The sequence below is a fragment of the Leptinotarsa decemlineata genome, unplaced genomic scaffold (assembly GCF_025532065.1).
Source record: "Leptinotarsa decemlineata unplaced genomic scaffold, Ldec_3_MD MMD2_P_RNA_scaffold_2, whole genome shotgun sequence".
Classification (NCBI taxonomy): Eukaryota; Metazoa; Arthropoda; class Insecta; order Coleoptera; family Chrysomelidae; genus Leptinotarsa; species Leptinotarsa decemlineata.
In genome coordinates, this window is record NW_027412529.1 from 14,265,579 (window position 1) to 14,292,355 (window position 26,777).

The following is a 26,777-nucleotide window of genomic DNA, read 5'->3' on the forward strand; positions in this document are numbered from 1 at the left end:
CTAGCTTTCGAAATCATTTTCTCGCATACTGGGTGATTCAGCCGAGTGTGGCCAACCAAAGTTGGCCACACTCGGCTGAATCACCCAGTTTCGAATTTACATTGCGCCATTGTAAAGTTATTTCAGAAAAGCATATTTTGCAGACAATATTTTTTTAAATTACCACCCGCATGTTTACAGCATTCAAGTTGATTTTCTCTAGTAATAGTTAGTCAACATAATTATGATAATTTCCTGAATCTCAAATTCAAGAAACAATATATAGGGTGCTCGATAAAACTGGTAACGTTTCATTCATTTTCAACTGGATATAATTCAACTTTTTCAAATAGAACACCTTATATTTTTTTTTGTATGAAATATTGCAACATTTCACTACAATTTTTAACAGAAGTATACTATACGAAAAACAGATATTTTACAAATTATACCCACTTTTATTATTTGTTGTAACCACAAAAAAATCATTTATTTAAGTTCACCTACTCAAAATTTTTTCAATATAAACAATAACGCCTAAATTTTCTATCGAATAGAGGAGTCCAAAAGATGTTCAATACATAATGTCACTCTTTTTTCAAACGAATTCTCTACACGCATATCCTATGGTATTTCCCTGAAAGCTCTAGTGATTCTTGGTTTCATGTCTTCTTTAGATGCTGGAGGAGTTTGTTAGACAATCAATTTGATATACCCCCTTGAAAAAATCTATTTTGGACAGGTCAGAAATGATCGTTGAGGTATTTCCATACCTCAGTATTGAAATGTGGTGGTGCACCGCCACATTCTAAGTCTTGTTCTATATGGAACCCCGACCAAAAAAATTCGAAAACTCATGCCGAAGAAATTTTACATATTTTCTTCCAGTGAGATGCCCATCCAAAAAATACGGACCGATAACTCTTTTTCCGAGAATTCCAAATATTCAGCGACCAATGCTGTTGATGGTTCAGGCAACGAACAAAATGGGGTTTTCCATTGCATAATAATGCATGTTATGCTGATTCACAGTACCATTTCTATGGAAAGTCGCTTCATCAGAAAATAACACGAAATTGAAAAAATAATTTTTCTGATTGATCTTTTCTAAGCCCCATCGGCAAAATTGAACAGGTCTTTCAAAATCTCTTCCTCTCAACTCTTGCATCAATTGCATGTGGTAAGAATGAATGAATGAAATTTGCTTGACCGTATTATTCGTATTCTCTTCATTTGTTAAAGGGCAGACACGTTCGAACTTGACATTACCAGTTCTCTCAAATCTTGTTTTTAGAGCCTGAAATGCCCTTCAACACATGGTGTTATTGACAAATTCCGAGATTCATTTTCTGATGTGAGTCATGTACAACTGGGTTTTCGAAGAAAAACACAGTATAAAAATATTCTTTAGGTTTTTAGGCAATTCTTACCATTGAAACCGCTGATAACTACCACTAGACGGTATAAAAAATGCTAATGTACCTACTAGCGATAATTAATAATAATAATAATGTTTTATTCGTACTAATTCATAACATATCTCAATTCTACCAATAATAAAATAATAATAATAATATGTCTTTATTCACACTTAATTATAATACGATAATACAATACTATATCCCATAATAGTGTGTAAGGGCGGAATTCAGTCGCCCCTATCCAAGGATACTGGTGACTGATCTTCCATTCAACCCTTAAAACAAAACTAAAGAGAACGAGAAAAGAGAGAAAAAAAAATAAGAGAAGAGAAAACAAATCTAAATCTAGAGGTTCACAGGCTTTACAAGTGTAACTTGAAGTCACGAAAAAATATATATTAATTACAAATCAAAAATAATAGTAATATAAATGTTTAACTGCGTGAATGAGAATCAGATTAATGCTAGGGTGCTAACAGTAATTAGATCATGAAGGTTCCAAAGGAAGTGATAAAAACAAAACAAGAAAACAAAGGGAGAGGCTTGAAAGCAGAAAGCACATCAATTATTATTGATCAGACTTTTGATTCTTGCTTTCGTGGCACAACACTTATATTTGAAGTCTATCCTCAAATAACATGTTTCTCAGTGAGTACTTGAAAACAGATTCATTCATGGTTTTTAACGAGTCAGGAATGGCATTATAGATCTTTGTTACATTATGAAGAAACGATCTTTGGTATAGTGAAGTATGGTGTATTGGAGGGGTGAGGCGGTATCGATATCTGGTATGAAATGCGTGAACATCGTGTCTGAATAAAAGTTTGTTGTATAAGTAAATAGGTACTTTCATTTGAATTACATTATGTATAAAACAACTTGTCTGTAGTAACCATCTTTGTTTCATAGTTAACCAATTCGATTCTTCAATTTTATGAGAAATTGAATTACGTTTCCTTATTCCATAAATGAACCGGGCACATGCATTTTGAACAATCTGAATACGATTTTGATCGTGATTGGTTAAACTAGAGTGGTGTATTACTCTAGTAATACACCACGGCTTCAATGTCTTCTGTACCAATTTTGATGTTAATTTGATCAAGTTTATTCTTGTTGTTCCTGTTACCAAAAATTAATAACTTGGACTTGACAGGATTGATTAGCAGACAGTGATCCTTTGATATGTTATTCAACCTATTAAGGTCTTCATTGAGAATAGAGCATGCCTCATTTACGTTTTCTGGATGAAATTTGTAATAAATTTGCGTGTCATCTGCATAGTAATGAGATTGACAATGAGATAGACATGCTGACAGATTTGCAGTATACATCATGAATAATAAAGGTCCCAAAATGGAACCTTGAGGGACACCGGTCGAGAGACTTAGAGGTATAGAACATTTATCCCCAGATTTAACTAGCTGAATACGATCTGTTAAGTAACTTCTGATCAACATTGTTGCATTATTGGTGAAGCCATTAAAGTGTAAGATTGCTAATAGTAGTTGATGGTTGATGCGATCAAACGCCTTCGAATAATCCAGTAAGACAAGAGTAGCCGAGTTGTTATTGTCAAGAGCAGTAAATAAGTCATCTGTAACTTTAAGAAGTGCTGAAGTGCAACTGTGATTGGGTCGAAATCCGGATTGATTATCTGGTAGAATGAATAAAACAGAAAAAAACCACAAGGAAATGAATTCGCGCGTGGCATGAAATCTTTGTCCAAACATTAAACGTGAACAATCATCTAAAATACAAATGTTCTCCAGATCTGTTCAAAGATAAAAGGATGTAAATCTAAACGATTCAATAACAAACCAAATGAATCTTTGTTTAAACATCTAACGTGAATATCATTAAAATACAAATATTCTCTGATTTTGTTTAAATATAAAAACATACAAATCTAAAAATTGTTAATACTAGAAGATTTAAAATTTAAAGTGGAATAAGAATATAAAAGCTTTAGTCAAGTCACATTTCTGAAATATTAAATTTCATATCAGATTGAAGGAAAATTTTGGCACTAATATCACATTACAATAATAACATCAGAATAATTACATCTGCAGATTATATTATGAGTAACACCTCATGCAAGTCTATAACGTACTCTGCTTGTAGCTATGAAACTTTCTAGTGTTTGGACGGAAAAGTGAACAGCCAAGATCTGACCTTTTTCTTGAACATTTCGTATGAGTTGATCGTTTTGGGTTCGAGCGGTAGCTCATTAAAAAGTTTTGGTCCCTTTCGTTTTTTTAGTTCTGGGTATCACAGCGTACCAAGAGGTACCAACGACGATTTATAAGTACCTCTCAAATAATTTATGAGCAACTCCTCTTATGCCAATATTTGAGAGCACTGTCAATAGTTTTGACTGGTCAACGGTGTCAAATGTTTTTGCCAGATCGATGAAGACAAAGATAGAAGGACTTTTTTTGTCAATTGCATTATTTATCAGCCCTGTCAATCTGGCAATTGCATGAGACGTTGAATTATTCTTACGAAAACCATATTGTCTACTCGATAAAATATTATAACTTTCGAGAAATGAGACCAACCTCTTCTGTAAGGTTTATTAGAAAACTTTTCCCATGCTCGATATCAATGAAATAGAGCGATAGTTCGTAACATCAAGTTTATCACCGTTTTTAAAGAGAGGTTTTATTTCAGCAATTTTCAGGATATCTGAAAATTTCCCATCATTCATGGACTTATTTATTATATAAACTAACGGAGGTGCAATTTCCTCCTTGATGTCTTTCAGAATTTCGGATTTTATGTTGTCCATCCCCGGTGATTTATGACATTTCAAATTAAATATAATCTCCATAACTTCTGCTTCATTTGTTTCCGTTAAAAAAATTGAATTTGGATTTATTTTTATATCTGACAGGTTTTGCTTCTATTTTGTTACTTAAATCTTTTGCCATTTTTTCACCAATATCACACCAAGTGTTTACAAAAGTCTTCAGATATTTCTCTAGAATCATTTGTTGGGTTTCCAGCGGAAGTTTTTATTTCTTTAATTTCTGTTTTCTGTTTTTGCTTTTTTGAAATTTCATTTATACATTCCCATAGACTTTTATACGTGTTTTTAATTAGCCTCTATTTTGTTATTATAATAGTTACTTTTTGCTTTTTTTATTAAAAAATTTAACATATTGCTGTAGTTTCTCAATTTTTTTTGTTTTGTTCTGTTGGTTGATTTTTCATTATTTTGTATAGTCTGTTTTTTTCATGCGTAGATTTTATTATTCCCGCATCTTCTCCCTATTTAGTTTCTCCTAATTTTTATTGTTGTTGTTGAGTTTTCTAAGTGATTTTTTTATTGTAATTATTAAATTTTCGGTACATACGTCAACATCATTTTCAGTATACACTTCTAGCCAATTTTCCTGTTTGATTTTTCCATTGAATTTATGTTTAATTATTAGATTTCTGAAACTTTGTGGTTTATCAGTTTGTATTTTTTCGTGTGAAATGGTTTATGATGCAATAATGGTCTGTATAATGTTAGTTTCGATGACTACAGGAATATTTTTATAAAGGGACTTTTTTGTTTTTACGAATATATGATCCAAGCAGGATTTCTCATCACCTTTATTCCTAGTGCATTTATTTATTAATCAACTAAAACCTTCCCCGCCCATTCAGGTATTCATGTACATGGTTATCACTATTTTTCAATATATTATTATTAATGTCGCCCGTAATTATGTGAAGATCTGAGGTTTGACAATATTTGAGGTAGTCTGACAGGTTACTTATGAAGTTTTTTTCAGATGTTGGACGTGGCCTGTAAATTTCATCAAGTGAATATTTGAATATTCAAAAAAGTAAATAAATAAATTTTTTGTGGTTACGACAGTTAATAAACTTGGGGATAATTTGAAAAATATCTGTTTTTCGTATAGTATACCTCGGATAAAAAATGTAGTGAAAATGTTGAAACATTTCATACAAATGAAAAAATACAGGGTGTTCCATTTGAAAAAGTTGAATAATGTGTGTTTGGAAATGAATTAAACTTGACCGGTTTTACCGAGCACCCTATATATTGTTTCCGAAAGTTGAAATTCTAGAAATAATTATTGTGATGTTGACCAACTATTTCTAAAAAAAATCCATTGAATTGCTGTGAACATGCGGGTGGTGAATTGAAAAAATATTGTTTTTAAAATAGGTTTTTCCGGAATAACTTGGCAATGCCACAATGGAAATTCGAAAAAAAAATTCCTTAGATAGCTAAAGAAATATATAATCGAATGACGTATTTATATACCGGGTGTCCCATTTGAAAAAATATAACTTTGGTTGGCCACGCTCGGCAGAATCATCCAGTATGCGATAGTATTTATCGATATGACTGCAAAAAAAATTGAGCAGTTCGTAAAATTGTTTCCTCTGATAGCAATGGACCGAGGAAATCTTGTTGACTCACCCTGTATAATGAAAGTTCAAATTTTTCGTTATTTGATTTTATTCAAACAAATCTTTCAATACTTGTCATTCACTGAATATTTCAAGATTGCCCTTCGCGTTATATTTCTAGAAATACATCCACGAACGATGCTCTGCGATATTAAATTTATATGATATGAATAAATTTGTGAGCAGAGTATAGATGAATGCAGTGAAATATATTACAGAAAATGTTTGGATAGCTCACATCATAAAGTTTAAGTAATACTCCTGAGACTAGGGAACGTTTGGTATAAAATCCAAATGAGGGAGAATATTTACTATATTAAAGAATATTTGAACATTTCGCAATGATTTTGAAAGTAACATAAGCAATCGAAAAATCATGATAACCGATTCGGTTTTTCATGACAACTTCAGAACCCCAATCCCAATAGTCTTGTGTTTTATGTTGAAACCTTTTCTAGAAAATACAATTGACGCAGTTGAATAGCTAGTAATAAAGCCCCATTTAAAAAATGCTCACACTTATGACTTTTTATGCTTCCCTGTCAGATCGAAGAAAAAATAATAATGAAATAATAACAGAAGATAATAATAATAAGAAGAGTATAGGCATGATTTCGGTAAGAAGTATAAGACAAATGTGCACCCGTCCATCTCGAAAGAATACGATGCGGAGATTACGGAGAAGATGAACAGCTCGTAGACGAAGGCATCCTGCACCATCTGGATGTCGCAGAATCGTTCCACCTCGCGGTGAAACAACACCACTCACAAGAGGTAACCATGAAAACCGCGGGGAAGAATAAATTTGTGGCTAGGAATATGTTTGCCATTCTGATCTCACTCTTTTCTGTTGAAGTAGTGGGGTGGACTCAACGTGAAAACCCTGAAAATGATGAATCCCAAATCGTGCGTTTCATGATTGTATTTCTCCGACTATAGGGAGACAGTGGACTATTGAGTTTGAAGTGTATGCATAACAAAATGGTACTGGATGGAAGTTCGAATCCCGTTTTTGAATGGTCCGCAATTATAAGAGAGCACTTCCTTGTAAGACAGGTTAAAACAAACCTTTTTTTGTAAGAATGGTTAAAAAGCCTGCAAAATACTGGTGTGAGTTCATTTGCGCACTTTTTGGGTACGATGACGGGCACTTCATCAAGACCAGACGCCTTGTTGATATTGAGCTGTTTCTAAATTCGTCGACTAGACGTTGTCGAACATTAATTTCCGGCATTGTGGATTCTACTGTGGAAATAGTGGGTGGTGCCTTTTCCACACAATCGACTGTGAAGTGGAACGCAAATTATTCAGCAACTGAACCATCCGCTTATGTTACTGGTGGCATTGTGAATTTTGTAGTTTTGAGTTTTGATTAACAACTTCAGCATTGACAAACCCAATTCGGTTTTCGGCACAGGATTTTTGCGTCACTGCCGGCAGACGAGATTTTTGGAGGCTTGCTCACAATTTTTGTTGAACCAAGGTTTGCCATTAACGAGTTCGTTTCTCTGAAAAAGAGTATATGCACCCATGCATGACAGAATAATTTCAACACTGAAACGAGTTTGTGGTCAGAAGATCTCAATGGATTCACTGTGTAAATTGCTGGATGGGTTCTTAGGTATAGCTCCAGAAGACTAGCATATTCTCCATCACGGTCAGAAATACTGGTTGGCTCATTTATAATTTGAGTAAGTCCGCTGCTTATTACAAAACCCTCAGCTTCGAAGCCTTGTTCGTCGCTGATATTTGAAAATTTGAGACATTCGATATTGTGGACATTGAAGTCACCGAATATGGAAATTTCGGCACTGGGATGATTGATTTGCAGAAAGTCAATGGTGTTTGCAACTGAAGAGAATAGTACCCTATATTGTGTATCGCTTGGTGGACGATAAAGGCAGCATATGAATTTACTGAATATCAAACATCATCTAATGAAGTATTTTCAGGAAATTTTCCTCCTAACCGAATTATACCATAATCATCAAGAAATACTGACAATTTGAGAAGCTTCCACAATTATATCAACATACAGTTTTACTTCGTTTGGGAGGACATTACTATCGCAGTGAAACGCGAATTGGAAATAAAGTATATATTGCGAAAATTGGTGATTATCAAAAAAAAATATATATAAATGAAAAATACTTCCATCAAATTTTGCCAGATTTTTACATGTTGAATAAAGGTGCAGTGATCTCCTGAATTGTACAGAAATAATCAACAACTTACCACTTTCGTATCCTTCTTTCTAAAAGGAACACCAGTAGCGAAAACATCGGCGTGATTCCCGTACCAGCAGCAAGCAGAAGAAACGTCTCCTTTTTCTCAATCGTTCTCAGATCGAAGTCACCCAAAGGACCAGTGAGATAGACGACGTCGTTTTCCTCTCTGTCCGTCAAGAATCTGCTGACATTGCCATTTTTATACCGCTTGATCATCAGACACACCGTGTCCGAAGTATAGTTGTTTAGAGAAAGATTTGTGAAGAGAGATGAAGGAACCGGTGTGTAACTTCGAGACCATTCCTGACCTGAAATGAAATAATAATAACCAAATAATGATAATATGAATACCATGTTTATAACAGGGAGAAAAGAAAAATATAGACAATAATAAAATAGCAAGAGAATGTTTAACTAATTCGCTCAAATAATAAACATAGTTTTGAATACTAAAAAACACGCTTTTAAAGAACATCGAGCAGATAAACCTAAAACAATAACGAACAATAACAATATGTGCGCTTGATATACAAAAATATTGGCACAAAGCACCCACGTTTTTTCTACAATAATACTAGTATTTTTCGTTCGTTATTGTTTTAGGCTTATTGAAAATAAAATTATTTTTAACTTTTCAGTTCGATGTTATTTAGAAGCGTGTTTTTTAGTTTTTTAAACTATATTTATTTTATCTGAACTTTGGGATCAATCAGCCGTATATTATTTAGAAAAATGACCACTGATATTTTCCGATTCGAGAGGAAGCCTGAAAATTAGCTACCAAGCCCAAGGCAGCAGGCGCGCAAAGGAGGGTTGCAAATAAGGCAGCAGGCACGCATGTTAATAAAAAAAATATTTTTTTTCGAATGAAGAAATACATGTAAAGTCATTTCGATTTATATCAAGGAGGTTACGTAAATCGCCATCTGCCCGCGAATAGATCAAGCAGTAATGTCGATAATTCTGTCGAATGAAGATCCCGACCTTGAGAGTTACAAACAAACAAACATACATACATACAGTTGAAGCTAATAAAAGCGTGATAAAAATGTAATAAATATATAATATATTGATAACATTATATTTTTAAATGTATCTAATATGTCTAAATTAGTAATAGAAATTAATAACAAGAAAAACCTACTTTTCGAGCCCTAAAGAAGAATTCAATTGAATTTGAAACGTCGGCAAGAAAACAATTGTTTTTTTGAAAGAAATGATCCTATTACCCAACCAACCTTTCTTCAGAAACATTATTGGATCACTAAACTAGTTAACTGATAATAGTAGTTTATAATAGAAGATATTTTTTTAGGAATCTGGTATTCCTAAAACTACTCCAATAAATCGATTGTTTACCAACATTTGATCTGATATTCAGAACCCTTGGATTTTTTATTACCTTGTAGAATAATTATGTTGATCACTATTCATTTCCAAAATCAAATTTGATTGTTTAAATTTGATTTTTTCAAGATTAGTAAATGTGCAAATATTATTTTGTTTAAATTGATAGTTGGTTTCCCATAATTTAATTTGTGAAATACATTTTATGACTTTCTTCTGTAGTATTTCCAGTTTTTTGAGTAGAGAGGTTGATTAAGTAGATGATACTTCACAAACTGATATAAATTACTTCAGATTAGAATGAACTAAAGATAAATTAATACATTATGAAAATTCCAATCACAAAATTTCTAATTATGAAAAAGTATTTCAGTTGTGGGAGATATTCGTTTGCGTGAAATCTTGATATGTTCATATATCGATAAATTTTCATACATGCAAAGTCCTAGAAAATTAACAGATGATGAACAGTTAATAGTGTCACTAGTTTTCGGGTTGAAAGCCGCCAATTTTTGGAATTTCTTCCTGACGTTTTGCTGGCGTGAGAACCTGCCTCTTCAGAGGTTTATCTGAGTTATCTCCGATGACTGGATATTACGGCTATGTAAAGCATATTTATATTGATAAATAGGTGTGCTAATACCTGTACCTAAATCAGGTGAATTGCTCAAAGCGTGTTTCTGTTGACTCAGCTAGTTTGGTGTACTGATACCTGTATCTGGACTAGGTAAATTGTCAATAATAATCTACAAGATCTGTTGAAAATGACTACCCCCCGCTCGAATACCAGAATCCCATCTTTTCCTTATCGACTCCCGGACTCTTTCAAAACCACCAGGACATACTGTTCAAATAGAATGTCTGCAGCCGTTTGTAGTAATCGAAATGTTGATAGGTGTAGTCGAAGTAACCGGTATTATGAATAGTTAAAGCTGTCGGCGAGCTCAAAGGCCAAAAAACCAATACAAAGAAATAAAGCCGCTGCCAACTAGTCCACGTGGACTGTACACTTGGTGTACACGAGTGTGATAACAACGCAGACTTTTTTCTGTGTAATCATTTCAATAGCGATAGTGAACAATGCGAAAAAAAGATACCAGTGAATAAGATACGGATGCATTTGAATATTGAAACACAGAGAGTACGTTTCAACGTATATAAGAATCTACATCTCAAATTTGATTTCGAGGGAAACAAACAAGCAGCATCAGATTTGATCGAAATTCCTTTTTCAACTATACGTAAAATAGTCAAAAACAAACCTTATGAACGCAAGACGCGATGTGATACGGAATGAAGAGAACCTTTAGATGTGTATCTAATAAAATCATTGAAAAAAACGATATACGACTGTTATAAAAGCAATGAGATACCTACAACTGAAATTATAAGGAAGAAATCGACACATAGTCAGTGGGCATACTTGGGGGTGGGAAGAAATTGAATACTTCCGGCCATAACATGAGCTGCTGTGAAAAAACTCTTTATAATTGGATAAAGAAACTAGGATTTAGATTTAAAATAATAAACAAACGTCAAGCAGTTATGGAAAGCAGAATAATAGTGGAATTGCGTAATAAATATTTAGAACAGATAGGAACAACGGCACATTTTCTATTTGGACGAAACTTGGTGTGTTACATGCCTGCAAACAAAGGATCGCGACTAATCATTGTGCATTGCGGAGGAAAGGTGACGAATTCTTTGAAATTATGTGAAAAAAAACTCGAGGGCTGCAATGTTGACTATCATAAGAAAATGGAAGCCAATATTTTTGAGGAATGGTTTGGAAACACATTGATCACTAATTTGGATGCGAATAGTGTAATAGTTCTTGACAACGCTTCCTCATTCGCGACAGCTCATCAAAGTACCGAATAAAAATTCGAGGAAAGATAAAATACAAAGTTTTCCAATGGATATCAATTTGTATTTTGAAGATTATTATACCAAAAACCAACTACTTGAAGTTTTACAGACAAAAACATTTAAAAATGTGTATGCCCTTGAGAGTATTGCTGAAAAGTATGGACACACCATACTGAAACTCCACCTATTTTTGTGTTTTCAATCCCATCCAGTTGATTTGTGGAAACTATCAAGCGTAATTTTCGAAAATTTCATAAGAAGATAAAAGAGCTGATTAAAGAAGAAGTATTCAATATTACCAACGAAGACTGGCAGAAAAGGATTAAAAAAGTAATTTTAGTTGAAAAAGACTATATGGAGATTGGACATTTCCATATTAATGGTGGAAATACATTCATTATTGATTTACAGAGAATATGGAAGAGGAATTATCAAAAGCTTTCGAAGAAAATTAGTGAAGTGTTTTTCAAGCGATCGATTGTTTATATATGTGAGTAAGTAGTATTCAGAAATGTTTTCAATTATCACCCTGTTATTTGAATCCCTACTTTCCCACTCCCCTATATAACCGAAATATTTATTGTATAGTTATTAGTTATTGTGATTCTTATATAACCAGAAATAATTATTGACTGGCTTGAACGTTTAAAGTTCATTTCTTTAGATTTGTTCACTGCCAGTCTTCAAGCATAGCCCACTGACTAATAAGAAAGTTTTTCTTCCTTATTCAGAGAAATCGAGCAAATTTTGGATATGCAGTTGGTTAGTACCTCGTCCACTAGATGGAGTGACATTTTGTTGTTCGCTCCAGCTTAGGAAGAGGAATGAAATACTCTGAAAGAATTCTGATTCTCAATTATGGAATATTATTGACTTTAGGTCGATGACGGCCATTATCTTGCACTGATGAGTGGCTAATGAGCCCGAAACCGGTCTGCAAGTGTGCCCGTTCCAAAATTGAAGGTCGATTCTTCCAGTTGTATTACCAATTGTATATGCAGGAAATTTTCTGTGAAGATTCCTGAACTGACGCCTGTCGGATATAATCCAACACACTTGTGGTATTAGCCAGGGGAGTAGTGGTTCTCTGACAGGCGTCAGTCCATTCAACCTACTGTGTAGGTATTTTCGAGACTGGCTTGAACGTTTAAAGTTCATTTCTTTAGATTTCATTAAAGGGGAGCTGTTGGAAGGTAGGTTGCACTATATCGTTTACTTGAACTATACCAACAGAGTTGTTAGATTTTTTATTACTCACTATAGCCAGTGTAGTACGCTATACTTTTATTTCGTTAATAATTTCGAAATAATCAAAATTGTTGTTGTCGAAATTCTTTTTCGCCTCAAATTTTCGAAACAAAGCGCTCAAAGAACAAAATATCCTTAGAATACCCCAAGGAATGTTTTGTCACATGTTTAATAAACCCCCTGTATAAGGAGAAGTGTTAATGCTAATTTATTCAGAAATGTACTTGAGTTTTGATTTCTCGGTTCAATACACTTGAAATAATTATTGAAAAATAACTGTTTGTGATTTTTTATCTGCATATATGGATGTCCACGTATGCGATTTTAACCCAATACATTGTCGCTACCTCTTATTTATATTTTGTAATTTTATATATCCTTCAATATTTCATTCTTGGAATTTTATATTCATTTTTATTTTCCACACCAGAACAAAAACACTGTCTCTCGACAAGCATATTTTCAACCAAGTAAGGATAATCTGGAGATTTTAAAAACTGAATTTACACAACCAAGATATGCCTATTTATATACACCATCACCTCAAGTAATGACGGTTGTAAAAAGAGGAACAATTATTTTCTATTGGATTTCCCAACACTTTTTGGAGCGAATGAGAAGTTTTGAAAGCCACTTTTATGTCTTAGTTTTCGAAAATTCGGACCTAGCCATAAGTGTGTTATGATTCATAAGGAAAAACTATAAACTTTGAGTCATCGTCTTTTTAAAAAAATCGGGGATTCACGAAGACAATTTTCAAATGTTCTTTCCTTATTATATTATCGACTATGAATGATGAAAGGATACGATGTCGTACTATTTTCATCTACGGAAAACGTTATAAGTATATGGACAAGACTTTGACTTTTCGTTATTTTCATTTTTATACGTGAACTTTATAGTTGGGGATCTGTTGTTGAGATATAATGCAAAATCTACCTTACTCCCTTTTGTGTCTAAATTGAAAAATATATCATCTACCTATCACATATTTAATCTTTTCAATGAATCCTTGTGAATCGACTACACCTTAACTAAAGTGTGGCGTCGTTAGGTTCTCGTACTTTTTTGTGAGCCGTTTGGTGATCATATATACAGCGTGACTCATGGTTGATGGTAGGTTAAACGTTTCTGGAAAACGCAAAGCATGATTTTTCTGAAAATTCCACCTCTCACATTTCCTTACCTGTTCTAGCGATCTAAAATATTTTCAGCATTGCGGCGTTGCCACTTCCATCAAAAAGTCCTAGCAACTTTATTTTTTTGAATGGAACACCCCGTATATTAATACATTTTTGGAATAACTCTGGTATTTCAATACTTTTTTGTTGATAATGTCCTATACCTATCTCTATCTGTTTTCGAGATAAAAAATAAATTGTGCTAAATATGGTCCAAAACATAGCCTTAATTGAAATTAAGTAGGTACATCAGTACTCTCAATTCATGAAAAGTTGATATTTTGATGATAGTTTGGAAAAACTCGAAATATTCAAATACCACCATAAAATCTACTCCATATCATGCAGGGCGTGCTAAAATTACTATTATTTCCATTGTGCATAAAAGTAGTCGAAAATTCATTTTTTCAAATGAAACCCCCTGTATATTACTCGGTAAATTGAAAGATGGTGAAAAATGCTTCAAAATGATATATCATATCCCTATACCTAAATCGTCAAATTTTCTCAATAAAATCGCTGCTTCTAGAATCATTATTTTTTTTTAGAATTTGGATTTAGGTAGCAGTGGAATTATCAAGCTTATAGCTGTTCGGTTACTTTTATAAGTAATTTACAAAGAGTTATCGACGGTGTTTCGAATCATCTTCCAAAATGAATGCAAATATCGATTATTCAAACGAAGTTGTTATGAAATTATTTATTATACACATGAACAAAGTGATCAAATCATTGTCAGAACGTGTGAAAAATTCAACCAAATGTATCCTAAATTAACACCAATGAACGAGAGGAAGTTTGTAAGGTTACAAAATAATTTCCTTAACTATGACTCAAAGTTTCCAGGGAACAACTGTACCAAAAATCAGTCATTTCTAGGTAAAAAGTAAGATTTTGTGGGCTAAAACATGTGAAAGTACAGACAATAACAGAATAGGATGATTCAAAATAACAAAATTGTAAACAAAATATAACATTTTCACAATAAATGCTGAAAATATTGTCCATTACATTCTAAACACTTTAAAATGTTTTTTTGTACGCGGCTTGTGGTTGCTTTTTCAATTTCCTGGGGATCCAGATTCAATACTCCGCACTATTCGCCGTCGCAATTCTTCTTTGGTAGGCACTGGAGTACTGTACACCGTCAATAACCATTTATCAATTACTAATAAAAGTCACCAAACTGTCATAAGGTTGATATTTCCACGGCTACCTAGAAATCAAATTCTTTAAAAATTATTTTTTGTACAGCTGTTATTGAAAATCTCTTCGATAGAAACACTCCAATCAGAACACCTACCAAAAAATCATTTAGAAAAGTTCACACATGCAGTTCGTGCTATTGGTAATATTAAATCCCTGTGAAGTTACTGACGATGACGAAGTAGTATTCAGTCCAACTGTAGAAAGTCCTTTATGACTAACTAATAATCCTCCTTAAAATAACGTGAGTTGGCGTATGTAGTTGTAACATATGCCTTCTAATCCAAAGATCGTGTGTTCAAATCCTATGGACCCTATAATATTATTTATTATCAGCAGTAACGTTAAACAAAAAATGTGTATGATACATTTGTTAAAAGTGATTTTATTCTGCTCGTGAGTTTGCTCCACTTGCTGATGCTCGTTTTGCAATAATCCCCACTCACAAAATAAAAATCCACTTTCAACACTTGTAGGTGAAACGTGAATAACTATTTTTCCACAAAAACGGCTTCATTAAGAAAACTTGACGATTTAGGTATAGGGACATGTATATCATCTTGAAGCATTTTTCACCATCTTTCAATTTACTGAGTAATATACAGGGGGTTTCATTTCAAAAAATGAACTTTCGACTACTTTTATGCACAATGGAAATAATAGTAATTTTAGCACGCCCCGTATGATATGGAGTCGATTTTTTGGTGTTATTTGAATATTTCGAGTTTGTCCAAACTATCGTCAAAATATCAACTTTTCATGAATTGAGACTACTGATGTACTTAATTTCAATTAAGGCTATGTTTTGGACCATATTTAGCAAAATTAATTTTTTATCTCGAAAACAGATAGAGATAGGTATAGGACATTATTAACAAAAAAGTATTAAAATACTAGAGCGATTCCAAAAATGTATCAATATACGGAGTGTTTCATTCAAAAAAATATAATTGCTAGGACTTTTTGATAGAAGTGGCAATGCCGCAATGCTGAAAATATTTCAGATCGATAGAACAGGTAAGGAAATGTGAGAGGTGAAATTTTCAGAAAAATCATGCTTTGCGTTTTCCAGAAACGTCTAACCTACCATCGACCGTGAGTCACGCTGTATAATGTAGACAAGAAAACTGGTCGCCTTGTCTTGCTTGTGAGAGGTTATAGAATGTTTGTTCTGTCAGGGAAAAAATATTTCTGATAGATAAATTGCACCAAAGAAAATAATCAAGGATAAAGCTGTAAGTAAAAGATATATTTCAAACACAGTTGAGAACTTTGAGTTCCTGAGAACACAATGAGCTCGATCCATTGTATTTTTATTATAAGAACAGAACAGATCTGGGTCGTACAAATTTTCCAAGTTGATGAGAAAATACATTCATGCAAAGTTATAGCATCTATCCATTAACAAGATCCCAAAAACAATAATCATTACTGAAATATTCATCTCAAATTCTACTCACCATCAATGTTAGCAAACGCTCTAACATGCTTTCCAATTGGCACCACGATTTTCCTTCCATCAGTCCGATTCAACTTGATTAGATAGATATTATGGTTCACTGTTATCCTATCGCTAAACACATGGTTGTATCTCGCACCAGTCACAGCCTCGACACTTTCACTTTGCTGTCTCAGAACCCCGTAGTTACTCCAAATCGCATCTTCGCATTTCGTAAAAATCACTTCAACCTTTCCTGTTTCACATGTCACCCTAATAAAACAAGGCCAAACTACATTTTCGTAAAAAACAATTTCATTCCTAAAAATAGTCTCGTCATTGGAAATTACTATCATTATTGCTTTATTTGCATCTGGAGGGATCACCTCCACCATTGGGTTCGAGAAGGCCGGAGTGTAGAAAATAACTGTTATGGAGTTCAGTTGTTGGATCCAATCAAACCTTGGTAAACTAACAACATCTGTTTGTTCCTCCAGCTCATCTTCAGCATTTGACAAATCCACTTTCGCCACTGATTGCTGCTTTTTTGGAGTCTCAGCTCCAGTTTTCTTCGGAACTGCTTCAACTGTCGGAGTTTTGGATTCTCCGAAGTTGTTTGGGAATGATTTTTTAGTTGCTTGTTTTCCGAAGAAAAGATCTTGCGAGTTGATTCCAGGATCAATTGAAACCAACCTACCGATGAAGCATTTCTGCAGAATTTGCTCGTAGTTAACCCAAGGATGAACCTACAAAATACGTTTGACATAAGTGATTGAGATCAGGTAACTGTCAAAATGTCAGTTAAAGCAGGTTTCACATTGAAAATAGAAGAAAAGAGGTCGTTCATTCAAGTTATTCTATGCTTTACGATCTGTATGCTCCATTCATATATTTTTATTATAGTGTATTATCGTAAGTTTTCAATCATGAATAAATTCATTTCTGATGTTACATTCCTGATCACATTTTATTGTAAAATGGAGTTGCTAGTCAGAGCTTGTTCAGCATCCTTAATCAATGTGTAGTCCCCTCACCGAGTGTCATAATAAGGAGACTAAGGTAACCAAGATTGCCGAGAATAAACAGACATCACAGACGGAAGAAAACCCAATCACAGTTGTAGCAACAACTGTTTTTTTCTCCAAGACTTCCGATGACCACATCTGCTGGAGTTTGTGCTGGTAGTTACTTCGAGATGAGTGTTTTCTGCATAAAATTTTGGTGATGACTTATTCCACAACAAGTAAGGCACAATTCTTTCCGAAATCCAGATGGTATAGGATACTTTCATCCTCTCTTGAGATAGCTCATTCCTTCATCTCGAATTCCATTTTGAAAGCATGGAATTCGGAATGGAATATACCATCCTTCAGGACTAAGGAAGGTTTAAGATCATGCATGGACACGCGGGATGCGGTAAAATACCCATGCCGTATGCCCGTAGAGGTAAGAGTCATATCCTATATCCGTTCTAATAGCATTCATGAGTGTGACCCCACTTAGAGTCACTACAAGAACTTTGGGGTATCTGCAGCTAGCTACCCGTGAGACTCTTCCTAGATCAGGAGGTAATCAAAGAATCCGACCTTGAGACTACAGAAGAGACATCGATCAAACGACTCCAACTCTTCACCAAATTATTGAGGAGCAGAAGCAGAATCTGCGCCAGGAGAGGAGAACAGCAAATATTCACGTTCAGAATACGAAAAACCCAAAATGGAGGCGCTCCGAATGAATGACCGAATCTAATGTATCGTGTGGTATAGCTGACCAAAGAATCTCTTCGGGATGCCATCATGGCTGCCGTAGACAAATTTCCAGAAAATTACCCACAGGTATAATTCCAGAGCCACACATTCCGGGCTGGAAAGTACAGTTTACCTGAGAAGGTCAGAAGAGCATCTTCTGGTTGTTAGTGCAGTTAATATTCTGCAGCTATGGGAGGACGCCTTCCTGAAATATGTCACAGAAGACATACTTTCCAAACCACATATTGATATAGCTCATCCATTGATGAAGGTAATATAAGACTAATAGCTCAGCAGATACTCACTGGATTGAGGAAACTTTACCATGGTTTCGTCAACCAAGAAGTGGATTATTCTTCACAAGAAAATTCCGGCCTTGATAGAAGAGTTTCATTTTTGACATTACTTCTGGTGAACAGCTTCGTTGGATTTGTTTGGTTGAGTTTGATAGAAAGCAACAAGTTTGGATAGATTCACGGGGTGGATGACCTAAAACTGAAAGAGAGGGTGCTCTCATTGCTTATCACCCATTGCTCTTCACTATCTACTCGTCAACCTTTCTGAGGGAACTCAAAACCCCTGACAATTATCTTTACGTGAAAGACGCGCAGTTCAATCACAATATTGATTCAGATATGGAGTTAGCATTTTCGAATCAAAAATGAATGGGAGTGAAATCATCAACTCAGTTAAAATCTATATAAATGCAAATACACTTGATAATGTAGATGACGTGTTGGAGTGTGATTCGATTCTGATATATGAGGTTTGAAAAGCACACTAATAAACTCATTCTACCTACCTCATGCCCACCTCAAACTTATGTTTGACAACAGGCATTGCCTGCCTATCAATAGAATTGAAAAAACTGTTATATGACATTGAATTTTGCAGACATACTTCATAAGTCGAATCTGACGAGTTACAAACAAAGCATTCAGAAAGTGGGGAATTTTTATTTCAACTTGTGAAAAGAGAATATCTCACAAACTCAAGAGAGTTGGGTGATAACTCGGGTGATAACAGTTATCACCTGATGACGATTGTGGATACTAACAATCGAAACGTCGTGACATAACTTGGTTTGAAATCTTTTAATTTTTATTTTTCATTTTTGTTAATAATAATTTTTAATTTTTATTTTTCAGCTTTTATTAATATTTCAATTTTTATTTTTATTTACTTGGTTGTTGCTTGTAATTTCAGTTTTTTGTTTAATAAAATTGTTATTTTCGGTTAATCTTATGAATTTTTTGATTGTTTTTTCAGGGTTTTCAAATCAATTTATATTATATTAGACAATGGAAGTCCGAAATGATGAAAGTTCCAATGAATTTGGAATTTTTCATCCGCCACAACGGATCTAAAATCTCCGTAAAAGTACCGTAGGAAGAAATTAGACACTCTTAGGGTCGCATTATATGGATGGATATAGACTAAGACCGCATAGGTGAGATATGCCCACATTTTCGTAAAATAGTCTCGACATTGGTAATTCCTATCATTATTGCTTTATTTGCATCTGGAGGAATCCCTCCACCATTGTGTTCGACATGGCCGGAGTGTAGGAAATAACTGTCATGGAGTTCAGTTGTTGGATCCAATCAAACCTTGGTGAACTAATAACACCTGTTTGTTTCTCCAGCTCTTCCACCTCATTTGACAAATACACTTTCGCCACTGATTGCTGCTTTTTTGGAGTCTCAGCTCCGGTTTTCTTCGCAATTGCTTCAACTGTCGGAGTTTTGGATTCTCCGAAGTAGTTTGGGAATAATTTTCTAGTTGCTTGTTTTTCGAAAAAAAGATCTTGTGAGTTGACTCCAGCATCAACTGAAACCAACCTTTCGATGAAGCATTTCTGCAGAATTTGCTCGCAGTTAACCCAATGATTAACCTTCAAAATACGTAAGTATAAATACGTTTGTCTGCCTTAATAGGGAGAGCATATTCCACCGAGATACAACCATATTAACAGAGTGGTCTGGATAGAGTCTGCGGAATTTGAAAAGAAAATATCGATTTTCCTTTGGTTTTTTTTCAAGGATATTCGCCTGACCCGAATCTGAAAACTCCAAAAAGAATATTGCTTTGCTGTGATGTTAGAGGAAAACTACACTTGGTTCATAATCTTCTTCTAGACTAAGAGTGGAAATAATCAGTTCCAATGAACTTGGTAATTCTCATCCACTACAATGGATCTAAAATTCCCGTAAAATTATTGTAGGTAGTAAATAACCACTCTTAGGGCCGCGTTATGTCGATGGATATAGACTGAGACTACATAGGCGAGACATGCCCACGTCAAGTGATTGGGATATCGCCAACGCCAACACGATAAGCAGACGCAATGAACCAAGAATATCAGCCTTCTGCATTTGTAAAGCCTAGATATCTGCCTTCATGTGGCAAGCCGACATGATTTTGAAATTCGAGAATGGAGAGAGCAACTTACCACCAATAACTAAAAAAAATCAGAAAAAACATCTCAACAAATCTGGATAAAGTTTGTGAAGTTCAAAGCGAAAATCACAGACACTGAAAACTCCGCACCGAATATCGTCTTGCTGTGATGGTCGAGAAGAACTACATCAGGCTTTTTAGCTTGTATGAGGATCAGGGGTGTAAATGAATAGTTCTAATGAATTCGGCACTTCTCATTTCCTACAACGGATTCAATATTCCCAAAGCGTAGGACTGAAGTCTCGTCAATACCGTAAAATTACCCTTGATGGTCCATCAGTACAGGCTGAGGCAGTATATATTGGACATGCTGATACCAAGTCCAATGGAGCTTTCAGACGAAAAGCAGGAGCCGTCATGAGCACGGGATGAGTGGGAGCTTCCACACAAAAAGTGAGAATGGCTCTCCTTAGTTGACGCTTCACACTATTCATCATAGCAGATTACGATGTGGAGCTGATGATTAGTGATGTCTGCAACTGATCCGCTCTTTTGAATGAAAGTCTCGACATTTATAAGGACTGAAATGAAGACCTAAAAAGTTGGGTGGAAGTCTGCAAGTTGCTCAACGTAGATTTCGCAACCATTCATGATCGTTGACGTTTCTATCGTTGAGGTTTGTATCGACGGTAGGGAAGGTATGTGGTGACAGCTCCCGTGCGGTCCATTCCACGACTGAGCTCAAGAAGCCAGGAACTAAAAAGGTTCCTGGTGTGAATAAACTGTAGGTAGGAGTGATAAACGCTCCCGTATAGGAGCAAGAGACGTGAAGCCCTTGTTGTCAAAGAGACCTTAGGGTATCAGATGTCTCGTGGAAGGCCCTGCACCTTGTGTGGAACCTCTACACCCATCACGCCACTGCGGTATCATTATTATTATCATTATTAATATCAAGTTGCGAATTGAACACTAGATTTACCTGGTCGAATAGCTTTGTGGCATCAACTCCTGCTGCTTTCATGAGTTCGTCAGGACCTCCTGGATGGAATGGTATGTATGCAGTGACGTTGTATACTCTCCCCCGTATAGCCAACCAGATATCGTTTATCTTATTATGCTTTGCTAATTCGCTTTTTGTCACCTGAAAATTAATTTGCTTTGATGAATCAGTGAAATTTTTCTGGAAAACACAATCAGTCGAAATCAAGTATCAGAACTGCAGTAACATCAAATAACATTCCTTACATTGAAATTGATGGATGTAGCCGTTACTACGTGGTGAGAAATCATAATAAAGAAAAGATAATTGAAATTTTCTATGTTTTTATCACTTTTATTTGCAACTAAAGTTACTGCAATTTCGTCCTGTAAGAACGTTTTCAAACATTGATGAAAAAGTTTGAAAATGTATAGTATAGGATGAAACTACAGTAACGTGAGTTACAAATGAAAGTGGTAAATAATATAGAAAGTTTCAACTATATTTTCTTCATTTCTTATATTGATCATCAGAAAATAGTATTTTCAAATTCTCGAAGACTTTAGGTCACAAACACGTGTTCATACTGAAAGTTTAATATTCTACATTACTCACCGAAAGACGTCCTGCTTGAGAACCGACACCTGTAAGATCTTTCCCGGAGGCTCCAAGACGGATCCAATCCATAAGGGAATGTCCTGGTTGGAGGGCACATTTATTCCGAGGATTTCCTGTAACAATAATTATTTTCAAATATAATATCCATCGATTGAAGAAATGTTTTTTATGGTGATAAAACTACAAAAAATCTTATTTCATTCAACAATTTTTTAAAATGAATTTTCAACCAAAATACAATAATAATGTTTTTTTTTTTTGTAAAAAAACGTTTCTTGCAAGTGGCCTTCAATGGACATCTCTCAAATACTTTAACCATCAACAAAGGTGTTCCCCAGGGATCTATATTGTCTCTAACTCCCTTTTCATTTTACATCAACGACTTATTGAGAAATAACGAAGAATCCAATATATTGATTTGCTGACTACAGCACACTTGTCTCGTCATTCTATTTGGATTCCAGACATCGGCTGCATATCTTCACCGGCAGCAGGAGGTTGCATATCTCAATGAGAATCTATAGGTGATTTCGAATTGGGGTGAAAGTAAACAGGTTCAAATCCAAAAAATCAATGTCTCCGAACCGGATATAATAATATCAGTACAGACAATTCCGTTTTCTGGTTCGATAAGTTTGTTGGGGGTTAAAATGGATATCAATATGTCTTGGCAAAATGATGTCGCTGAAATTGCAAAGGAAGCTTCTCAAAAGCTTGGAATACTGTTTTTTTAGGCATGTATATATTCGAGGAAAATTAATTTAAGTTTCGGCAACACCGCTTTCGGTTTGATAGAATAAATTTACTTAGTTGAGTAGTTAGTTTTGAAATTAGAAATATTCGGAACGGCTGGATCGGAAAAGAAATAAGATACGCGCTGGTGATTTTATTGCATAGACTAATGTGTGAATTGCTCTTTTTGTTCAAATAAGTTTTCTTCAAAACTGCTTCTCCTAAAACTCCTTGATCCCTCCCTACTTTGCCATAATAGTTTCCCTGAAGCAGTTTGGCTCCAACAGCAAAAACGAGAAAGGGGTAAGTCTCAATCCTGGGTGTATTTAACCATCACTGAGTTATTACTTAGTGTATTCTGTGTTTTGAGTTCATCATATCCATTACAGAACATAACACTGTTCCTAACCAGAAAACTGTACATACCTCAGCAACTTTTGATGCTTTATAAAGCTCAGATCAGACCTTCTTTGAAGCATTTTTCTAATGTAAGAAGCTCCACCCCTAAGCATACCCTGCAGCTGCTGAATTCCATCCAGCATCACTTGCAAACTAGATAGTCTCGAACTTCGATGAAAGGTTGGAGACCACAGATTATTTCACCGGAGGTGTTCAAGTGACTCAGCACATTTGATTCCACCAGAATCGGTATATTTCAGAAATACGCAACTGACTGTGGCTGCTAATATTTTTGAGGTTCAATTCAGTATACCTCGAACTTCACTGTTTGAGAACTCTTTAATTTGAAGAACTGTGTTTATAGCAGGGGAGCCCACGATGCAAAATGGGGATTTACTCGAGCATCATTGAGATATATCAGTTTGCAAAGCTTAGATGATAAGAAGAAAAAAATCTTAAATAATATATACTTTTTCATCGGTGGGGAAAGCGGCTATAGATTTTTTAATGTGTAAAAAAATACTGTTGCATGGACATACTCGAGCGCGTCAGATATTGATAGCATCAATGTCCTACGTATTTTTAATGATGTTGGTATGTTGATCTGATGGTGCATAACGTGGGTGGTTGTACGTAAGGGTTAAAAGTGAGAAGAAAAAAAATTATTCGAGTGCGTCAGATTTTCTAAGGAGGTGTTAAGTGCAACAAAAAAAAGCTCTCATTCGATAATCTGACGATTTCGATCTGACGTGAACTCGCGGCCACTATTATAATGTGCAAAAAAAATTCGCCATTTTAAAATATTTCAGCGCGTCAGATTAAGATATATATGGTTTATCTTTATGTTTTAGACGTGCTGTCTCATAATCTGACGATTATATAGAGGGATTCTATCAATCTGACAAAAACAATATTTCTTTTTATTTTTTTCAATTCATTGAACTCAATTAATTGAAAAGCTTCAGAAATAGGATGTTGTGTATGTTTTTTAAGTAGAATAATTGTATCTATAGGAAAATAATTTTTGAAAAATGCTCAAAAAAATATAATTTCTTCATCAATTGATTAATTGATGAAGAAAAGAGAAATGAAACTTTCTATGTTTTTTACCACTTTTATTTGTTACTAACGTTACTGCAGTTTTCAAATGTTCAAACTTATATATTGTATAAGTTTGAAAATGTCCTTATATATTGTATACGTTTGAAAATTTCCGTATACGACGAAACTGCAGAAACGTTAGTTACAAATTAAAGTGGTAAATAACAAAGAAAGTTAAATTTCTCTTTTCTTCATTATGATTTTCTACCACGTAGTAACGGCTACATCCATCAATCAATTGATTAATTAATCATCATCTTCATCTTCGTCACGAACGAGTCTCTGTGATCAGCTGTGATGGCGTCATGGCAACAGAATTCAGAGTGGGGACGGAGTGATAGAGTAATAGATAGAGAAAAAGTGAATAGAGAATAGAGGAATAGAAACTCGTAGAGGGAAATATAGGTATCACACAGCTGCACGCATTGAACTTTATCGACGAATTTTTGTTATTTCGGCTTGCGGAAATCGTCAGATTGTATATTTTTCGTTATCCTTGAATTGTTTCCTTCAAAATGAAAAAAAAAATTAGCTACGCTCCAGAATGTCGAAATGACGTTATTTTTTTACAACTTTGCTGCCCTCCCCTATCTTTACGTCACTCTCAAATTGTCAGATTACTGGAATATACACTTTTCAGCAGGTAATTAACTCACCCTACTTCAATCTGACGCTCTCGAGAATTTCTGATGATTAATTTTTTTTTAGTGATCTGATCCTTCATTCCTCACAGGCGACCATATATATGGGACTCATATTTGGTGGAGGTACTTGACCGGGTAGAAGATATCCCCCTGTATATTAATCTGCCGCGCTTCAGTAAATTCCGAAATCACCGCTTGGGCTCCCCTATTATTATGTGGAATAAACTTCCTGAGTACGTTTTTCCAAATGAATTTAATGTACAGCGATTCAAATTCTACGTAAATCGCTACTTTCGCACAGGCACCGCTCTTAAAGCGCCTTAAGGATTTTCCTGCAGTGTTTGTATTTTTTTCAAAAAAACAATATGCAAATACCTTGAAAACCATATGTATCAATTTGGGAATGAAACAATAAACACACTACAATCCAACAAAAAGTACTGCACGTAGGAAATATTTTTTTACATTAAGTGAATAGGGCATGTTATCAAAACTTGAATATTTACCAACGTGCACATCAAATGTGAACTACATTTCAATACAAACCATATACCTAGATCCATATATACGTATTATCCTACCATACGTATTATCCTGCATGTAAACTACTGGAACTTTAGAGATATTTGCTGATCTCAGCAGAAATGGAATCTGTATTGTTGCATATTTCGATTGTTTTCACATATGGTCTTTTGGTTTGTGTAATAATTGGTGAAGAATAATAATGATGCTGCGTATTAAACACGGGTAACAATGGTCAATTCAGTTTCAACTTTCGATTGAAATTATTTGCATGCAATTTAATAGTGTTTAAATAATGGCAGAAAGGCATCATCCATTCATCGTGTGATGAAATGTAGGGATGCTACAAGTAGAAATGCGAACGAGTTAGGTGATATCCCTACCAAACTTACGGTATCATTAAACAGAAAACGTATCGAAAGGCTTAATGGCAGGCATCGCAAAACTAACTCAGCGCAAGACCATTCTTTAAAGAAAGAAAGAAAGAAAGAAAGAAAGAAATGCTTTATTGACTACGATATGTACAATATACATGGGTAGTACGTCAATTCACAAAGAGTGTTGAAACATCCCGTGATTTATATAAACACATACTTATTCGCAGTAGACAAAGACAAAAAATATACAATTATGTAAAGAAATAAAATATATATATATAAAAAAAAAATATATGCGATGGGGGCATCAGCATTTCATTCACTAACGGAATAAAAACAGTTATCAATGAGTGCTTTTTTAATAACTGTCTTGAACGCATGCAAACCAAGACATCTTGCATTCATATCAATTTTATTGTAGAGGCTGAGATTCAATGTATTAGAATATGATGATTTCAATCTCAACTTTAGTGGTCGCAGCTGGCAGCCACTGCGTGTTGGATAGCTGTGAAAATCAGAGTTCAGCTTGAACATTTCTTTATTTTTATGAATTTCAATGAGAGTTTGATATATGTAAATACAAGGTAGTGCCATTATCTTATGTTTGATGAAAATTTGCTTGCATGATTCATCAAAACGTGCTCCATCGATGATTCTCAGTGCTCTCTTCTGCAGTCGAAATGCTCGTATAGCCTGAGTGGAGTTACCCCACAGCAGGGTTCCATAGGATATGTGAGAGTGAAAAACTATAGAACTATCTGCGAGAAAAAATTCTTCCGCAATGGCAAAAGATCACCAAATGCAAATCCAACAGGTCCACAACGTGAATGTTTCTTCTCGATCGGTGATGAATCGATTGCGTGAGGACGGATTGAAGTCCGGCAACCTACTAACAGAGGCAAT

The 26,777-nt window shown here is 34.7% G+C and overlaps 1 protein-coding gene across 6 annotated transcripts in view; it reads right to left on the minus strand.

Moving 5' to 3' along the window:
- Positions 1-26,777, minus strand: part of LOC111508803 (cytochrome b5 reductase 4) — a 314,862-nt gene that overhangs the window by 8,467 nt on the left and 279,618 nt on the right. For all 6 annotated transcript variants that reach the window (XM_074184003.1, XM_074183996.1, XM_074183986.1 and 3 more), the window contains 4 exons: positions 22,097-22,212; positions 21,482-21,643; positions 16,377-17,100; positions 8,073-8,373 (listed from right to left, as the gene is read on the minus strand). In XM_074184003.1, the coding sequence (XP_074040104.1) occupies positions 8,073-8,373; positions 16,377-17,100; positions 21,482-21,643; positions 22,097-22,212 (1,303 nt within the window). The remainder of the gene's footprint in view (positions 1-8,072; positions 8,374-16,376; positions 17,101-21,481; positions 21,644-22,096; positions 22,213-26,777) is intronic.